The 19,934-nt window shown below is 38.1% G+C and overlaps 2 protein-coding genes across 2 annotated transcripts in view; one reads left to right on the forward strand and one right to left on the reverse strand.

Moving 5' to 3' along the window:
* LOC135470207 (band 4.1-like protein 2) overlaps positions 1 to 9,542 on the reverse strand; it is a 29,930-nt gene extending 20,388 nt beyond the window's left edge. The window contains exon 1 of the mRNA XM_064749017.1: positions 9,476 to 9,542. The gene's annotated coding sequence lies outside the window, so the exon portion shown is untranslated. The remainder of the gene's footprint in view (positions 1 to 9,475) is intronic.
* A 2,686-nt stretch (positions 9,543 to 12,228) lies between these two features.
* The window catches only part of LOC135470705 (regulator of MON1-CCZ1 complex-like), a 32,513-nt gene continuing 24,807 nt past the window's right edge, over positions 12,229 to 19,934 (forward strand). The window contains exons 1-8 of the mRNA XM_064749740.1: positions 12,229 to 12,362; positions 13,686 to 13,762; positions 14,514 to 14,598; positions 15,009 to 15,071; positions 15,854 to 15,940; positions 18,104 to 18,175; positions 18,822 to 18,890; positions 19,501 to 19,604. Coding sequence (XP_064605810.1) covers positions 12,252 to 12,362; positions 13,686 to 13,762; positions 14,514 to 14,598; positions 15,009 to 15,071; positions 15,854 to 15,940; positions 18,104 to 18,175; positions 18,822 to 18,890; positions 19,501 to 19,604 — 668 coding nt within the window. The 5' untranslated portion in view covers positions 12,229 to 12,251. The remainder of the gene's footprint in view (positions 12,363 to 13,685; positions 13,763 to 14,513; positions 14,599 to 15,008; positions 15,072 to 15,853; positions 15,941 to 18,103; positions 18,176 to 18,821; positions 18,891 to 19,500; positions 19,605 to 19,934) is intronic.

Here is a 19,934-nt window from a genome sequence, read left to right on the forward strand (position 1 = left end):
ATTTTTATCTGGGTAATTTACCTGTCTTTAGGACACGACATCTAAGAAATAGTCATAGGATACGTGTTTAAAGATAATCTAACAATTACAGGACTACGTACGTTGTATATTGTACAACACACTGTCAAGAGGGGTATACCTATTCCATTCAGTCTGTACTTTAATAATGCAACAGTTCAGCTATGAAGAGCATATGTTAGGCCAGGCTATAGCATTAATCTCAAGCCCTGTTTCACCTGTAGGATTAGAGAGGAATAATTGTGTATAAGGTCAAACCCCCGGCCAGTATTTCAGTTCTTTACAATGATACTAAGTTGTACAGCCATTGAATAGCCCAGTTGTGATGTATAAGAAAGCTTATTTCAGCATTGTATGACAGACAGTCAGGGCTTAAGATTACTATATAATTACCTGTGAGGCCACACAAAACGTAATTGTTGCTTTATCTGTTTATTTGATTGGTGTTTTGCGCTGTACTCAAGAATATTTCACTTATACGATGGCGGCTAGCATTATGGTAGGAGGAAACAAGACAGAAAATCCAAGACCATTCACAGGTTGTTACCACACTTTCCCTCGTAAAGGTGGAAGCCAGCATGAACTCACAGAAATCCTATTGAGGGGAGAGGCTCCTAGGTCATTGTGTGGCGCTGGCACACTAACCATCTCAACCACAGAGGTCCCCAGTCGTTGCTTTAAGTGCAGAATAAATTTTTCTTCAATGTCAGACGTGAGGAAAAAACTATATACTTGAAAATCATCTAATTTGTGAAACATGTGGATTATACTGGCAATTTTTTTTCTGTTTAAGATATATTCACATGCTTGGAGATCTTAGATAAACAATAAAACCATAAAAACTTGGGAGATCAGACAAAATGCAAGATGGATTTGCACTTCTATCTTTATTTCATATTTGGACTTTGTAGAGTCGGCTCATCCATAAATATCCGAATAAAACTGTGGTCATCTAAAAGCAATGTGGACATATATACCTGTATTCTAGTTTTCTGATTATTTGGGATGAAATGAACATTTTTGTTTTCACACAGAATTCAGTGAAAAATGTCAGGTTCTTTGACTGGCTTATTTTGGGTTTCCAGCAAAAATCCATCAGGCCTCTCGACCATTAATAGCGGTTTTGGAATTTGATCTGGAATGGGCATCTAAACCAGCACATGTACATGTACATAGATTCAACACCAAACGAATACAGGATTCAGATTCAGTTGTACATGTATGGAAATAGCAGGGTCTCACGATCTACGATCAGTCTGGGGACCCTTATGAGCTTAATTAATACTTGTCTGCTTCACCATTTTTGTATGAAAATACCAAAAAAAAAAACATAAAAGGTGTCAATTATGGGATCCTCAACTCCTGGCAGCCAAACCCTTCCGATGGGTTGAAAATTTGCCTGCATCAATCTCTAGGAAATATGTAAAGAATACTATTAATAACTTATACATACATGGCTACATGTACAAATGGATTATGAAATTTTCATTGGAAAACATTTGTTGGTTTTCATTAATTCATAGTCACCAATTTATGACATTCTGTATTATAGTGCCCTTCTGTATTATAATTAAAAACTCTATGCTTGCATGGAATCTAGTCTCTCGCCTACCTGCATGTGCACATGTACATGGTGTCTGGTCATGTACATGTAGATGCGCCATTATACTGCACAGAAAAGACAAAGGAAAAAACAGCAATACTCCACAAACTAGCAGATCATGAAACTGTCATTACAATTACCTTTCTATTTTCAGTTCCTCTGGACCGAATAGGCAGACTCATACCGATTACTGTCTCGTACGGCTGTCCAGAATTGAAGCAGTCTAGAAAGACACCCAATGTCTAAAGAACAGATTGCTGAGGCACTTCACAAATCACTGGCATCACCTTGAAATTCTTCCTGTCATAATGTCAAAGCTTTCAGGGGTGAAGTCCCCAGATTGCCTCCATGAAGATGCAATGAGCAATTACATATGGATGTTCTATGTAAAGTGTGTTAATTACGTGCCACTTTGTCCTTCATATATCACATAACTTCTCAAAGCTAGACTTTTAGAGTTCACTCACAAAAAGGCCAAATTTAACCATATTTTTACTGTCATGAGCAGGGTGCGAGTTGAAAGATAACCGGGAAGTGTTTGGACCATTTTTGAAACCCAGGAAACAACTGGTATGCCAACCAAATTCAAGTTCAAACAAATCATTTAACACTTCTTGTCTTCCATATATTTATTTCACTAATATTTCACCCATAGGACAGCTAGTGTCTGCCTGCCATATATACACTGTATACTTAGTAAGGAATTCTGTCCTTACTCTTAGAGATTGTTTTTGTTATTTTTAAATCACAACACAAAAGCTTACCTGTACTGTGATGTGTAGGCCTACACTGTCTGAAAATTGGAAATGACTGTATGGTATGACAAACGCACAGTGCCAAAGCAATCAATTCTGACTTGTGCTTTCACAGAGATTTCATCAGGTGTGTTTTAAGTTGTAACTCAAAAACAAAATTCAAAACCAAGACAGGCTAAACACTGACCAACAAAAATAATTGTCAAAAACAGTGTGCTCCCAAAAAATCTCTGGATAGATCTCTAGAAAGAAGGGATTTTCTTGATTAATCTTGAAAGAGGAACAAATTCTTCTGAAAGAATTGACTATAATTGGAATTCCCTCAAAACCAACAGTCAAAACAGCTACTAAACGATTCTTTTCCTGTACATTCTTGTCCACATTCAAAAGACTTTGTGACCCAAATTCCAGCGCTACCAAGTCAAAATATGGAGTACAAACATCAAGATCAACATATATTTGATTCACCTCACCTAGAAAGTTTTTACTAGAGAAGTTATGAACAAGATCTACATGTAAACAGTTAACACGCACACTACCCGTTGAAAAAAACAAACTGATGAAACCCTGTTTAGACAAATCCTGAGACCTGAAGAGTGCATTATACAGCAATTTATCTGAAAGTACACGCACATGTAACACTGCCAAGACAGATAGTACTGAAGACATTACCATGCCATGGTTAATTTATGTCAGCATCTTATACATACAGTATTTGAGTTTTCTCAAGAGCAGTACTTGCTTTAATACGCGTATATACACTATCTACAAAACCAGGCATTCAGGTTATGTCAACCGTGACTCTAGGGTCGTACTTAAATGGATTTATATCGTACATCATAATTCTGTGCAATAGAATATTATGTGAGGTCAATGACCGCACTACTTTCTCTCATACAAAACTGCCTTGGGCAAGAATAGCGATACTTCAACAATGAGATGAAAAAAACACATGCCTTGCCCAGGAAAATAATATAAACCACAGTGTACAGTCAGGGTATAAAAATAAGTATGTACCCGTTCCATAACCCTCCCCTCCCAAAAAAAAACATTGCACAAGCAGCCAGATATACATGTACATGCCTGTTGAAGACAACAAACTAACCCCAATGTCTCTACAATCAGGTAAATTACTGCACAGTTTGCTTTTACAATTCACTTCAATTTTACTTCATAGTACAAGTGCCTTTGTTTGACGTTTTTAATGTAAATGAGTTCATAAGAGAGTTTATAGTGATGCTTACAGTGAGTGCTTGTGACCCAAAATTTTGGCCTGAAATGTTTACTTTTAAACACTTTTTCTAGATGAATATGTCCAACCTTAAAATAAAACACCTTTTTAAGATCAATAGAAGACTCTGGCAAAATATGTAATATATTCATCCATGGGTGAAATCTTTAGTCAACAACTGTACTACTTATATACCTGTGTCTTTTGATCACAAAAGATGTCTTGAACTTGACCCAGTCAACACACTTGATGAGTCAACATTATGTGCATGTACTTCAATAATATACAGTAACTTGTACACAAACTTTTAAAGTCCATATATATATATATATATATATATATATATATATATATATATATATATATATGCTACAATTGATTCTGTTGTGGTAGCTTTGATCAAATGTTCATTTGATATCAATCTATGCAATCACCATGTTTTTGTGCAAATTGTACCTCTGGCAAACCATGAAATAAGCTCCTTTCAAGAAGAGCCTCTGTTTGTATGTAAAACAAAAAGCAGAACAAATTTAGCTAGGATGAATGACGATATGGAAACAAACTCACTAGCTAGTCCATAAATAATACCTGGAAATACGTTAGGTCATATATCAATAGGATGGGAGTATCCCACTTCATGCCATCAGCTTTTAAGACGTACGTGTAAATCAGGTGAAGTCACAAGTCATCAATTAATATAGCAAGCTCACATGTGGTTATAGATAATGAAATGGAAGATTAACCTATCAGGCTATATCGCACACTTGTTTACACACTTGTTGATTTTGCTCCATGTAAAATATAAATAGTTCAAGCTTAAAATAGATGCATGGACTATATATGTTGACAGGTCATGATTAAAGTTGTGTATTTATTGTCACACCTGTAATACAATAACAAATGTTTCCTGTTCCTTGATCAATTAAACAGCTCTCTAATGAGATTATGAGTCTCAGTCTATTGAAAACATGTATCCTGATCATGAACAGTAGATATGATTATACAGAGATATTGTGTGTATCACAGTTTACAGATTCACTCCACCATTTTACACAGTTGAGTCATATTTTAGATCATAAATATTATTTCACTTGTGTTTTACGCTGTAATCAAGAATATTTCAATTATACGACGACAGTCAGCATGATGGTGGGAGGAAACGGGACAGATCATGGGGGAGCCCATGACCATCCACATGTTGCTGACAGACCTTACCATGTACAGCAGGAGAGGAATCCAATATAAGCTGGACTTGAACTCACAAAGACTGCATTGGTTATCCTAGCAGGAGAAAGACACCTGTATACCATTTAAGCAACAAGCTCAATGCCAACAGTAATTGTGCCACTCATTTCTGGCTATTATACTTGTGATGAGATATATACAGCTATAGAGGACTTGAAAAAAAAAAGGAAGAAAAAGTAAAATATAGCAAGTCAGTATTTTCTAGCCTTCACTAAAATAGCATCCATTAAAACTATATTTAGAACGCATGGCCATACGCTAAAACAAAAACACCAGCCGATACTAAACTTCCTCCACTATTTATCTAGGAACTAGATCGAATGTCATTTCTTGCTCAAGAACTTGGTTTTTTATTTCATCATTTTGCTAGCAAACACTTCCCAAAATAAGGGGACATATTTGTACAGCCAAGGGTGGTACACAGTAACTTCAGTGTCATTACACCACACCTATAAGGCACAATGTACAGGTGCATGTAGCTGAATGCAGTATATCAACACTTAACTCCCTTTAGTGATGTATTGTGCAAACATGAACACAGACGAACATGAATGTACACCCCTTCAGCTATGCTCTATGGCTCAGAGGTGTAAGGTGTTGCTCTCTCGGCAGATAACAAAACCCTGAGGAATCGTGATGCATGTCAGGCATTATATTCCAGAATCAGAATGCAAGCATTTTTCAGGTATATGACTGAGTGCAGAAAGAGATCAGCTTCACTCATAAATCTAATCATTAAGTGAAATATTCTAGAATACAGCATAAAATACCAACGAAATATATTCTTGTGAAAACAGTACTATTCACTGATGTCACAAAGAGGTTGAACTTTTGTAATATATATCATACACAGGACATCTTTTGATACGTGTACATTTTTCATGAGCTACATGTACATGTAAATCTATGAACTTAGATAATTTTTTTACAAAATGGTTGAAACAAAATGATAAAAGTCATTTAGTGGTAAATAACACTATCGCAGGAGGCTGGATACTAAAAGTGTCAGACAATATAATGAACACAACCTGCCACAGAGTGGGAATAAAGCAGCAGGGTATGGACAGGAGAGGGGAATCTTGCCCACAAGTAAATCCCATGGTCATTTCTTCTTCAACAGCCTTCTATGTTAATAACTTGTTTCAACTGGAGTAGCAGGTACTCAGAGATTTACTCCCCATGGAGTAGCCCAAAGTGTCAGAACTGCTGTACATACCAAAAGGAAGTCTGCAAGCTCTTATGATAAACATACAAGACATCTACATGATTCAGTCAGTGTCTGATTCACATAACATTTCGTCCTGCATTTGAAGAATACCCAAGGTAAAATAAAATGAGGCTGCTTAAACTCTGACCATGTAACACACACTGCAGTCGTTTCCTTGTAGCAGAAGAGTTCCAATGTGTGGAAACAATCCCTCTGGGCCTACATGTACTTGGATTCAGCATGGTGTTTTCTGTTTCTAACATCACTCAATCTCATTGACATATATTACCTCTTCAGTTTGTCGAATGCTGTAGGAGTACAAAGGGAGAAGGAATTCTCTTGCTTTTTTTTAACAATATGCATGACTGATTATGATAGATTTAGCAGGTGTACAACAATTTTTGTAGGCCTATATTAACAATACTTCAATATATTTATTTGTTTGATTGGTGTTTATAGGTCGTACTTAAGAATATTTCACTTATACTACGGTGACCAGCATTATGGTGGGAGGAAACCGAGCAGAGCCCAGGGGAAACCCACGACCACTCACAGGTTATTGCCAGATATTTCAATATAGGCCTAGGCCTACACTGATCAAGTTCATTTAAATGAACTACGTACTTATTGCAGCTATTAAATTGAGATCCCTAACTTCGAACAAAAGGGGCATGGTGGCATTTTTCCGAGGCACGTTTTACCGCGAATAATAGCTCTGAAGGGCACTATTTTCTGCTTGCGTCTTTAATAATGAATACAATAAATAAATATTCTAAAGATATTTAGCAGTAAAAATAGCTTACCAAGAATCAACTATGCATTTGTATGCTGTAATCCATCCATTTTTCAGGACATATTAATTGGAAGTGATTAAACAAAATTGCAATTCTCAGTTTTAAACATTTATATGTTGTTCACTGGACCTACTAACCAAATAAATATTTAACTCTGTTAAAGCATTTCCTGCTTTAGGTGATTATCCTAAATGGACAAACAATTAAAACAGGGGCCTTGTTTAAAGCCTTGAAAAAATAACTGATCAAAATAAGTTTAGGCCTACTTCTGATTTTAAATTACAGATATTTGTTACAGATGCTAGTTGTACTATTTGACTTAATAAGATATCTTTTGCTTGAAATTGTCAATAAATTATTACACATACTTGTTATGCGTCCTTGTCTGTGCATACTCCATACAAACTTGACAATATAAAAATGTGCAACTGTGGAAGATATTTACTAAAATATATTAAAACTCATATTCTTGACTTATTACTATTTAATAAAAACACTATGTAAAGTGAATAAAAATCATGAAAATGTTGAGTAAGGGCATGCCTGGTTTCTCATCCATTCAAATCCATAATGGAATGCCCGCCTGGTGTGAAAACAGAAATCAGATAGAGGAAATAGAAAATATGATCCATTGAAGTAAAATTTTCTGTTTCACAATACTGGGTATTCAAGTATTATATTTGTACCATGTCTCTGACTTGAAAACAACAATAATTTACAAGTGTGAGTGTTTTCGCAACAGTGAATCAAAAACTGGCACTTGTCCCAACAATGCGAAGTACGTCGGTGTTGATCTTTCAGTTGTAAAACAGCCGAACATAAACAATTCAACAAATCAAAAATACTCTGATTTGCCTAATCTTAATCGTTTGTGGTAATCTGCAATCTGTTCTAGTTTTAAACAAACAATGAGCGCACAAACATTTTATGATCTAACTTCAGACCAATTTCATGGACTCGACTCTGAGACCGCGTGGAGAAATGAAAGCAATGAAAACGAGACTTTGATGGACACCTTTCTAGTGGGTTTACCGATTGGTCCAATCTAGACAATTGTCCAATGAGCATCACGTGTCTAATTATATCTCTCAAACAAATACAGTGGATACTTTTGACACCAAACCGCCAAGAGTGAACTGATTTGATAATAAATTTATGGTGGCCAGAAGACAGAAAGCCTTGATGGCTTAAGGTAGATATTAGTAAACTACATCCCTCAATGAGCTTAGAACACACCTGCATTCAGTAAACTGAACAGGTGTTTGATTACAAACAATTACAGTGGATTAACTGTTTTCCTGTGTCACAGGCAGATAGGATTACTACATACTGGGCGGGTGCATTTTGAAAGCGGCAGGGCACTGTACCTCTCTGCCTGGCACAAGCTAGGGGTCTGAAATTAACAAGCATTCGTTTTCTCTAAAACTTTATATTGACAAGTGCGAACTGTTATTAATCTAATTATTAGGATAAAAGTTTACCTCAGAGGCTAACGAACCACAGGCTGTATTGATCAATGAGAAAAATCTATCAAATTGCACAAAATATAATTTGGATTGTCCATAACCAGAGTGATCTATAAGCAAATGTACATAGTATGGTAGCCCTGAAAGACTCCCTTTCTCATACTGGCCTAGCCTCATTGGAGTCTCAACGTTTATTATGTTAATTCATACTCAACGAAGGTCCAGGCCGATTGTTTTTGTTATCAAACAAGTCTCACTCACTCAAATAAGAGACACCAACCTAAACACCAGCTTTTCGCACACCGCACCGCCACCATGTGTCCAGTCTCGATCATGTTGATTTAGAACGGATTTGTTATAGCCATGAAGGCTTCCGTGTTATATGCTCCTTGGCGAAGGCCGCCATCTTCCATGTCTTCCCACTACTCCACAATGAAGCAGGACATGCGCGTAGCTGCTCAACATACTCCGAGGAGCATATATCGTGGAAGCCTTGATGGCGGTGGCGATACGGTGGGTGCGGAGAGCAGGTCTTTGGGTTGGTGTCTTTAATATGCGCAAGGCTTGTTCGATAACAAAAACAATTGGCCTGGACCTTTGTTGAATGCGAAAATAACATTGCAAGCGTCAAGATTCCAAAGACTCTAAGCCAGTATAAGAAAAGGAGTTGGAATCTTTCAGGGCCAGTAGTATGGATATAATATACAGGCCTACTGGAATACATAACTAATCAAGACTGCTGCTTCACATCAGTGAAGCGACTAAATCACACATCATGTTCATCATAACATCTAAGCCAACCGCAGACATCAGGTATGCGAAAATAATATATTGTGCAGTACGATAACCTGGACAATATAAAAGAGACATACCTGTAGCTGTCGTGGTTAGGAATATAGTACTTGCATGTAGCAAAGATCCACTTTTCTGACAACCACAGAAGACAGAAGCTGAACTTAGTCACGCTTCGGCTATCTTCCAGTTCCATACGACATAGCCTACTTATCGCAGGTTACCTTTTATACGGCGTCACTCAAGAGAGTTCACCGAGTTCTAAATCGAGCTAACACATGCAACGATATGGGCCAAAAGAGGCATATTGGCAACAGCATTAAAGATAAATACACAGAGACGAGGAATGTTAATAAATACTTACAGTGTCCAAACAAATGCCGTGCAATTCTAGTAAATTCGTCCGACAGGTAACACTTCCTTCTATCTCGCGACTCTGCATGTACCTGCAGTAATGGAGGTCAGCACTCTCCACGCCAAGCTACTGTGACAAGGCAGATTGCTGCCTTTTCATGTGTTGACAGCTCTGTGCAGAGATCACACGGGTCATCAAATCACTCCGCCGATGATAAACAATTTACAAAGTATGTGATTTCGACAGATATCGCTATCTTATATGCTATTTCAATCAATCTTCGCTTGTTCAAGAATACAATGTGTTGAAAAAGCTAATTGGTATACTATTTGATTGCAAACTGCACACAGGTGAGTTTAGGACTATTTTATACCGCGGATGGTTAGGAATCATAAATGTAAAAATGATTACAGTTGACCTGCATTCTCTGCATTCTATTCTTGGGTGAACTGCATGAATATTATCTTCTTGACCTACAGGAAGCCAAAATCTGATACACAACAATCGGGAGTGGATATATCTCAGCGCTGTTTTTTTTTTTTTCTTTTTTTTTTTTTTATGTAGGTTGGCATGTATTAGGCCTACCCTGATTCAATAATGTTGAAGACACCGCATATAAAATTCAGGTGTTAATCACCATAGAGTTATTCACCATTAAAAATAATTATGATCAGTGCTAACAGAGATGCTGTCAGTTAAGGGTCTCATGAGCGTGGGGAATTAGGCTTAGGCGTACATATATTAGTGTGACACCCTCACAGACAACTGAAGCAGATGATAAGTGACAGTTATAAGAGTTATATATACATGTATATACAGCTGGGTGGGATAGATTTATTTATTTATTTGATTGGTGTTTTACGCCGTACTCAAGAATATTTCACTTATACGACGGCGGCCAGCATTATGGTGGGTGGAAACCGGGCACAGCCCGACCATCGCACAGCACGACCATTCGCAGGTTGCTGTCAGACCTTCCCACTTACGGCCGGAGAGGAAGCCAGCATGAGCTGGACTTGAACTCAAAGCGACCGCATTGGTGAGAGGCTCCTGGGTCATTACGCTGCGCTAGCGCGCTAACCGACTGAGCCACGGAGGCCCCCGTGTGGGATAGAAGTGCTATATATACCTCCAGGGCTGGAGAGGTGTTTCCCTTTAGTCCTTTTATTTATTTATTTCATTTATTTGGCTGTACTCAAGAATATTGCACTTATACGACTGTGGCCGGGGGGAAACCCACACCATCGGAAGATTAATTGTAGTCACCACTTATTGACTTGTAAACAGAGATAGTGAATGTAAAAGTTGTACTGTGTTCTTGTCTGGGAGTGATCCTTGAAAATAATTCAACTATTCAACTGAGTAGGGCCTAGGGGGAAATTACCCAGGACCATCCGCAGGTTGCTGGAAGATCTACCCACGTATGGCCAGAGAGGAAAATAGCATGAGCTTGCAGAACTGGCAGCGACCGCATTGGTGATGCTGCATGCTTTTCTGGCCATGAGTGCAATCCAGCATTCATTGAAAACCATTTGTCTTCAACCATTGGTGTGTATATCTGCATGTATACCTCGCATGTGCCAACTTGCCAACTGTCAGTCGTTTATGCCAAACACTCCTGTTGCTTCAGCTATAAAATTGATGGTCATCATTTAAGTGGCATTACACAATAATCAGATGGGTAAATAAATACTGTAGGCCTGCATGTGCACATTATGTACAGGTGCCTTATACATGATGCATTTATTTATTTATTTGATTGGTGTTTTACGCCATACTCAAGAATGTTTCACTTATACAACGGCGACCAGCATTATGGTGGGAGGAAACCAGGCACAACCCGGGGGAAACCCACGACCATCCACAGGTTACTGGCAGACCTTCCCACTTACAACCGGAGAGGAAGCCAACAAGAGCTGGAATTTAATTCACAATGGCCGCATCGGTAAGAGTGAACACGATGTACTATAGGCCTACATATTCAATAGAGGGGATGCATGACCCACTTCTAGCAGCCATGTTGGAGTACTGTGGCTATACCAGCCCATGTTAAAAGGGCTCCAGTATGGCTGATTGGCTACTGTTCTGCCACAGTGATGATGTCACATGCAACCACTTTATACCGACAGAAACATTGAACCAGGTAGTAAAAAATATACTCTTTGCTAACATATAAAAAATGCTGATAAGCACTGGCATTGTGTGTGGAAAACATGGAGTGAAGAAAAGTGCAAAATAGAAAGTCAGTAGTTTAGAAGATAGGTTAAAGGTAAACGTTGTTTGGTGGCATTAGAATAAGACCCATAACAACTCACAGAAAATACTGAATAGGGCTTACATAAAAAAAAGTAAAGTATATCAAAATACATAATTTCACTCCATAGAAGGAAGAAAATGACACCACTAAATTACACGTAAATAAATAATATCACACATAATGCTAAAAAATTTATTTCAATGGAGAAAATTTAAATTAATTTAAGATGATTTTATGAGCCAAATACCTAGATGTGGCGCGTATCTTAACCGGACTTATTATCTCCCTTTAACAGGAAGGCCCACCCGGTATTTTGAAAACAGTTCCAGACTTTAGGAAGTTCAGTTTTGTAACATTTTGACATTCAAAATGGTACTTATGATTCTGTTTTGTGAACGCTTTAATCAATAGCCTTTTTAAGTATTTTTCTTATTATTCTATTCATTTTACTGATAGCGGAAGTTGTGATCGCGCCACAACAGTTAATGGCGTATTGAGAAAGTTGGTTGACGGTTGTGTTCATAGACTATGGCAGGGAGCGAAGACGGCACGTATTACATCGAACTTAGCCCCAATCCGATACGATTTGATCCTGTCAGCAAGCTTACCAACGTATTTTTCGATGATGCGAATAAACAAGTAATGTATCCCTGATTTTTTTTTGTAACGCTACTTCAGTGCATGTCTCATTTACTGTGTGACCAGGCGACGTATACATGTAGCTCCCTGCTTGGCTTTAGCTTTGTTTTTGTTTAGAGACAGAATTCAGAGGGGTTGTCGTGAAGACAAAGTTATTGCAGTTGTTGTTTGCTGACCGGCTTGTCAGATTTTCATATGTGAAAATAGATTTTTCAACAAATTGACGTCAGTATATCACGTGACAATAACCTTAACTTTACAAATCCCATTTCATGTGGGAAGGGGCTAATTGTGTAGGACGGATCGGAAGCTAGAGACCATGTGATCTCCTTAGTAACAAGTGGGTGAAGAAAACAGTTATCCCAACATTATTGCTTAGAAAATGCCTATTTTTGAATCACAGTCAGCAATCTTTTTTCCATTGGATTTTTATAATTTGCAGCTTTCTAAATAGTATGAGTATTTCTGCAGAGCTAACGTGCTATTTTGTACAACCAAGCCTTACTGGTCGCTAGCGAAGTGGTAAAAAGTGACCTTTTCCATAATGCTTTAACATTGGGTGGCCATTTTGTTATGGACACAAAAGGATAGTGACATGACCTCCAACTTCCGACTTGTCTTACAGAATAAAACACCACATGACAAATAAAAGATACCTTGATGATCTGCCCTAATATTTATCATTTGCTCTTGCTGGGCAAACGCTTCACATTGCGAGATTGTTACCTGACCAATGAACTCCAAATCTGGTAATGGATGAAACTGTGTATATCACATGACGAAGATTCACTCAGATTGGAAATAATACCAGTGATGTCAGAGTAGGATTTGTCTTACTCAGAATCTTTCAGGATGAACAACCTTATGAGGTGGCAGCCTACAGAATTTGTTGTGTAAGAGAGCGCTGAGACGCCATTGATGCTGACAAACTATATCATTCCTGGTATTAAAACTCAGACTGTGCCTGGGAAAAACCACACAGAACATAATAAACACTTCCCAATGTACACGAGACAAATAGACTTGCCCATCATATTGATTGGTGGCATTGGGACAATTAAGTGGTCTTCAAACAACCGAAGATTGAGCAAATTCCCATCAATTGGTTCTTTTTTATGTAGCCACTCTCTTGGTGCCTTGGTGGACTATAAATGGTCAGCAACACTCATGATAACTGCTTGTTTTTGAGTAATTTGACACGCCAGTTAGTCTGTGTCACATGTGGGAATGTTTTGTCAAAATTTAAAAAATGATTATTAAAAATAAGTGCCAACAGTATTATTCCAAACATTTTATGTTGTTCTTTTTGTCTCACGTCCCCAGGTGTTTGCAGTGCGATCAGGTGGAGCTACAGGTGTTGTCGTTAAAGGTCCAGATGAGAAATCGACAATCACTTTTAGGTTGGTATTGGCATACAGAACGTGTATGTTAAATTTTATAATTCTAGAACTATGACTTTTTTATAACTCTTGTGGTTGGTCATCTTATTGAATGAATGCAGTGAGGAAGTGGACAAACATAGCATGTGTAGTTTACAGCAGAATATCGGTATTTGATTTGCACAAGCATCAAAGTTTGTTAGCCTCCACCAATTCTTGTCAACTCTCATTTTTTTGACAAGAGTCTCACTTTGCTCTTTATTTTCCCCCCTTTCTTGGTCCTATTTGGGGGCCTCTGTGGCGGAGATGGTTGGCGTACCAGTTTGACGCATTGATGCTGGAGCCTCTTTTCAGTGCAATTGCTGTGAGATCAAGTTTGCCTCATGCTGGCTTCTTCTCTCCCTGTTTGTGAGAAGGTCTGGCAGCAACCTCAGATGGTTGTGGGTTTCCTCACACAATACTGCTGGCCGCTGTCATACAAGTGAAATATTCTTAAGTATGGCATAAAACACCAATCAAATAAATAAATAAATAAATCTTTAGTCCTGTTTGGGTTTTATACCACATACTTTCAAATGTGAGAACATATCAAGCTCTTTAGCATCATACATATTACTGACTCGGGTGAAGGTGATATGGAGATTGCAATTCGATTTATAAAAGATTACTTTCATTCAACCTGGAAATGGTGATAATGCATAAGTTTCACAGTGACTTTTCAGAGTATTTTGTTTCTTGCAAATTTTTGGCTAATTTTCCTTTTTTTTTGTAGAATGGAAGACCGGGGTGAGTTGAGCTCTATAAAGTTCTCCTATGACATGAAGATATTGGCCATACAAAGATCACCAAAATCTGTGGTGAGCATTCTACCATAAATCATTTGAATTTTATGCCCCTACTGGAGAAGGTACATTACTGAACATGAATGTGGAAAAATGGATGTTCCAAGTTAAGATTGTTTTATATTTTCATCAGTAACAGTAAGCTAATATGGAACTACTGTATCAGTAACTTAACGGTGAAAATACGCTCATTAGAGACCACTAACATGTGATCAGTATGGTGCTTGAGTTCAGCTCTCTTGGCTTTCCTACAGACTTACATTGGTAACTAAATTTGGTTCCAACAGAGACGGTTTTAGTTTACATTTGCTCCATCAGATTTTCTTAATTCAATTAACTAAATGACGTCTTTTAACTAAAAATTCTATAGTACAGCACAAAAAACACAAGTGATCTGATTAATAACTAATCTTTTCTCTGGTCAGGAGTTCATAAATTTCGCAGAAGATTCTACCCCGGACTTGAGAGAATACTCACAGACTTGTAAGGTGAGCGTGACATTGATGTTTCCATTGGCACGGTAATGGTGGTATTTATATTTTATAAAATTGTCAAAACTAAATGGTCAGTGTAATTCCTCCACTAAAATTTTGAAATGTTACAGTGTTTATATTGGCACATTTTCAGGATTCCCATTTTTAGCTCCCCTTTTGAAGTAAGGAGAGGTATTGTGAGTGGGGGTTCAAATGGTGTCAGTGGTGATGTCGGTGTCTAGCTTTTGACCAATTGCAGTGCAGTGGCCACCCATAGTACATAGATAGCCAATCATCGGTAGTGATATTCGTATCAAAGACCAAGGAAGTCTTTTGCCTCATAGCTCAACATTTTGCTTAGCTATTCACAGGGCTGCAATTGCCTCCCATAGTATGTGACTTGCCAAGTGCAGTTCATGATTTACATATCAAATATTTACCCCTGTGGTAAATTTGAGCGCTAATTCCCCGCAGTGTCTTTTACCACCACAATGATTTACAACTCCATAACGTATGAAGTCAATGCTCTGCAACCCTCATGCATACAATAAACAGTCATAGTTGTGACAATATAATAATTTTGGTGTTTCTTGTTGATTTAATGGCAGGATCTTAGCACTATACAATCAAAGGGTAATATCTGTGTATGACAATATCAGTCATTCTAATTTTTGATGGTTTAGAGGTCAAACACATGCAATAAAATCAAGGTGTTTTCGGTGTTCATGTTGTATCTTATCATTTGTGTTAGATAAAAAACAGTAGCAATTTATGACAATGTATTTTATTTTATTCAGGGAAAGTCAACTTCAATTATTGGATTCAACTGGACAAACATCAATGAGATTGTCTTCATAACGAATCAGGGTCTTGAATTTTACCAGGTCAGGTGACACAACATCCTCAACTATTACCTGTAATTTGTTAAACTTAAAAAAGGTGTCAAGTGTCTGAGGGCCAGTTGTTCAAAAGTGTATTAAATGTTAAGCCAGACTTGAATCTTAATACGAATCTTGTTCTGATGCAAAAAGTAATATGAATTAAGTCCAGACTGAAGTTAATACTGGAATTAAGTGCTAATACACTTTTGAACAACTGGGGCCAGTTTCACAAAGGGGCATATGATATATTTTTATCCTACATTTGCCGTATGATATTTTATAGACCACTATTACCATGCCATTGTGTTTTATATGTGATTCTCATACATGTATGAAATCTTTGTGAAACTGGGCCCAGGTCCTATGTTTTTATTATCTGTATTTTAACTGCTGACAGCCTAATTGTTTTCAAAGATATGTATATGTCTACATACATGCATAAATCTTATGTTATAGTTTGCTGTATTTTTTTATTTTCTGTTCAAATTTATTCCCTCCACCTATAAACCTGTTCTTAATATTACTGAAATGTGAAAGAACAGTCAAATGATGTTGTTGATTGCAGTTTTAATTTGTTTAAAACTCCCCTAAAGAACTTTCCCTTTGTACAGTGGTGAGTAGTTTTACAGTTGTAGCCTAAGTTGACTGTAATTATCATAGAAACGTATGTTTTTGACATGTGTGGCCTAGGTAGTTAAGGTCAACTTAGCCTACAATAGCTTGTGCTAGAGGCCTCTGGAGCTTAATATTGCTCACCTTTGCCAAGTTACTGGCACACTTTCCATAGTTTGAAAAACAAGCAGTCCTCAGTGAGTTACTGGCACACTTTCCATAGTGTGAAAAGCCAGCAGTCCGCATTGAGTTACTGGCACGCTTTCCATAGTGTGAAAAGCGAGCAGTCCGCAGTGAGTTACTGGCACACTTTCCATAGTGTGAAAAGCCAGCAGTCCGCAGTGAGTTACTGGCATACTTTCCATAGTGTGAAAAGCGAGCAGTCTGCAGTGAGTTACTGGCACACTTTCCATAGTGTGAAAAGCGAGCGGTCCGCAGTGAGTTACTGGCACGCTTTCCATAGTGTGAAAAGCGAGCAGTCCGCAGTGAGTTACTGGCACGCTTTCCATAGTGTGAAAAGCGAGCAGTCCGCAGTGAGTTACTGGCACACTTTCCATAGTGTGAAAAGCCAGCAGTCCGCAGTGAGTTACTGGCATACTTTCCATAGTGTGAAAAGCGAGCAGTCTGCAGTGAGTTACTGGCACACTTTCCATAGTGTGAAAAGCGAGCGGTCCGCAGTGAGTTACTGGCACACTTTCCATAGTGTGAAAAGCGAGCAGTCCGCAGTGAGTTACTGGCACGCTTTCCATAATGTGAAAAGCGAGCAGTCCGCTTTGAGGTACTGGCACACTTTCCATAGTGTGAAAAGCGAGCAGTCTGCAGTGAGTTACTGGCACACTTTCCGTAGTGTGAAAAGCGAGCAGTCCGTAGTGAGGTACTGGCACACTTTTCATAGTGTGAAAAGCAAGCTGTCCGCTTTGAGGTACTGGCACACTTTCCATCGTGTGAAAAGTGAGCAGTCCGCAGTGAGTTACTGGCACACTTTCCATAGTGTGAAAAGTGAGCAGTCCGCAGTGAGTTACTGGCACAGTTTCCGTAATGTGAAAAGCAAGTATTCCACAGTGAACTGCATGTAATACCACACACTAGAGAGTCATCTCATGGCATCAAGGTATTGAGGACAGTGAAAACTGAACACAGGGGAATCTTCAAAACTTCCTTGTTTAAGAATATCAAATACCTAAAATTTCATCCAAAAAAGTGCATATTTAGAAGCAAATAAAGGTCACAAAATATTTTTTTTTTGGTGCTGTTACTAAATTCACTATTTTCCAGTTGGATATCATCCGATATTCGAAGCAAACCTCAAAATACTTTTCTGAAATCAATAGAACTCTCAGAATCAGGAAAAATTGGCAAGTCAGTCATGGACGAAATTTGTGGTCATTTAGTAGGATAAGTTATTTGACTGGTTTCATTGTTTCAGTCTATCTCTGAAAACTCTCTTGCTATAGGCAACTCATATTTGTTGGTCACCATGAAATGATCACGTCCCTTCTAACTTTAATATGAAGTGTTTTATTTATTTATATTTTTATGCTTGTATGTTTGCAGGTGTATCCAGAAAAGAAGTCTCTGAAATGCCTGAAGACATTTGGCACAAGTGTAAACTGGTTTGATTGGCTGGTGAGTTTTCATTGCATCCAGCCTGTCCAATCAGCAATAAGCTTAGAATATTGTGACAATGCCTAAGTTATAGATGTTGGTTCAAGTCTATTCAAGTCTGAAACATTCATAAAAAGACACACGTTTTATTAGCCTTGCAAGGGTCTTCCTTACTCTTGACAGACATTCAAACCAAACTGTGTGGTTTCATGATGAGCACTATCATGACAGGGTATATTATAGAGATATAAAGTGCACTTAACTACGGGTTACTTAACACATATGTACACTTCATGAAACAGGCCCCAGGAGGTTTTTCCAGGAGGGTAGTAACAGGAGAAAATTCACAAATCACATGTTAGCTTGGCTGTCAGCATAAGGTAAAAACCCAAGCACCATGTCAGGGATTCAGTATATTTTAGGGTGAGATGTCATGTTTGGTGTCTTTGACATTGCAATTTAGTGAGGCAGCATTTGGAGTAGTCTGCTACAAGATGACACTATTGTGATGTGACTGAAATAATGCTGGAATTGATGTTTAACCTGAAGGTAAACAAAAAAAGAAACAAAGACAAGAAAATACCCCACCCCCCACCCCATGTCTTATTGTTAGGTAATTTGTTTTCCAGTGAGATGTCCACTAACTTATTTCATTTTACCTTGTCAGCCTCAGAGTGCAGTTCTCCTGCTCTCCACGGGATCTCTTGGAAATGTCCTCCAGCCTTTCCACTTCAGGGTAAGGGATTTTAATATTGTGTCATAACTACACGTCCTATGCGTGCTGTGTCTGTAAACATGCAAATGTGGTCCAAGGACATATTTTACGTAACAGGGGTAATTTGACCCTGGCATAACGTTCATGGCAAGGTATAGTAAAGACACATGTTACCATGGAAAATGAAATGATCGAACATTTCAACTGCTTAATCAACTGACACCCTGTATATTTCCAGGGGAACAAGTTACAGCGTACATGTACCAACCTGTACATCTTTTGATAGAGCCAGGTGCAGCTAATGTACTGCATCCTGTATTTTGTGTGACACCTATTAAGCTATTTTTCACCTGTTTTTCTTCATCTTTTGAAAAAGATAGGTGCAGCTAATGTACTGCATTCTGTATTTCTTGTGAACCCTATTAAGTTATGTTTCACCTGTATCTTTTGAAATAGCCAGGTGCTGCTAATGTACTGCATTCTGTATTTCATGTGACACCTGTTAAGTTATGTTTCACCTGTTTTTTTCATCCTTTGATACAGCCTGGTGCAGCTAATGTACTGCATCTTGTATTTCGTGTGACACCTGTTAAGTTATGTTTCACCGTTTTTTCTTCATCTTTTGATACAGCCAGGCACAGTGCTGAAGCTGCCCAAATTTGAGGTGGATCTACCTGTGGTTCCCAAACCTGCCAAACTGTGTCTGCTTGAGAGAGATGTCAGCATGGCCAACATGTGAGACACTATTTACAAGTACATGAGGAGTTCAACGGAGAATGGGTGTGTCAGCCACCTGTGGAAGGTCATGGGTTAACCTAGGGCCCAGTTTCTTCCCACCTTAACACTACATTGCCGTGGTATAAGTGAAATATTCAAGAGTACAGCGTAAAATGCCAGTCATATAAATAAATAACTCAATGGGAAAAGCAAGTACAGAATTTGCCAATGTGCTGCATGTGCTCCTAGACAGCATTTTCTTTGTCGTTTGTCAAAAATGTATATGTGAAACTTGCATTCATTTATTTATTTGATTAGAGTCTTGTGCCATACTCAAGACTATGTCAC

This window comes from Liolophura sinensis, chromosome 7, assembly GCF_032854445.1.
Source record: "Liolophura sinensis isolate JHLJ2023 chromosome 7, CUHK_Ljap_v2, whole genome shotgun sequence".
Taxonomy (NCBI): Eukaryota; Metazoa; Mollusca; class Polyplacophora; order Chitonida; family Chitonidae; genus Liolophura; species Liolophura sinensis.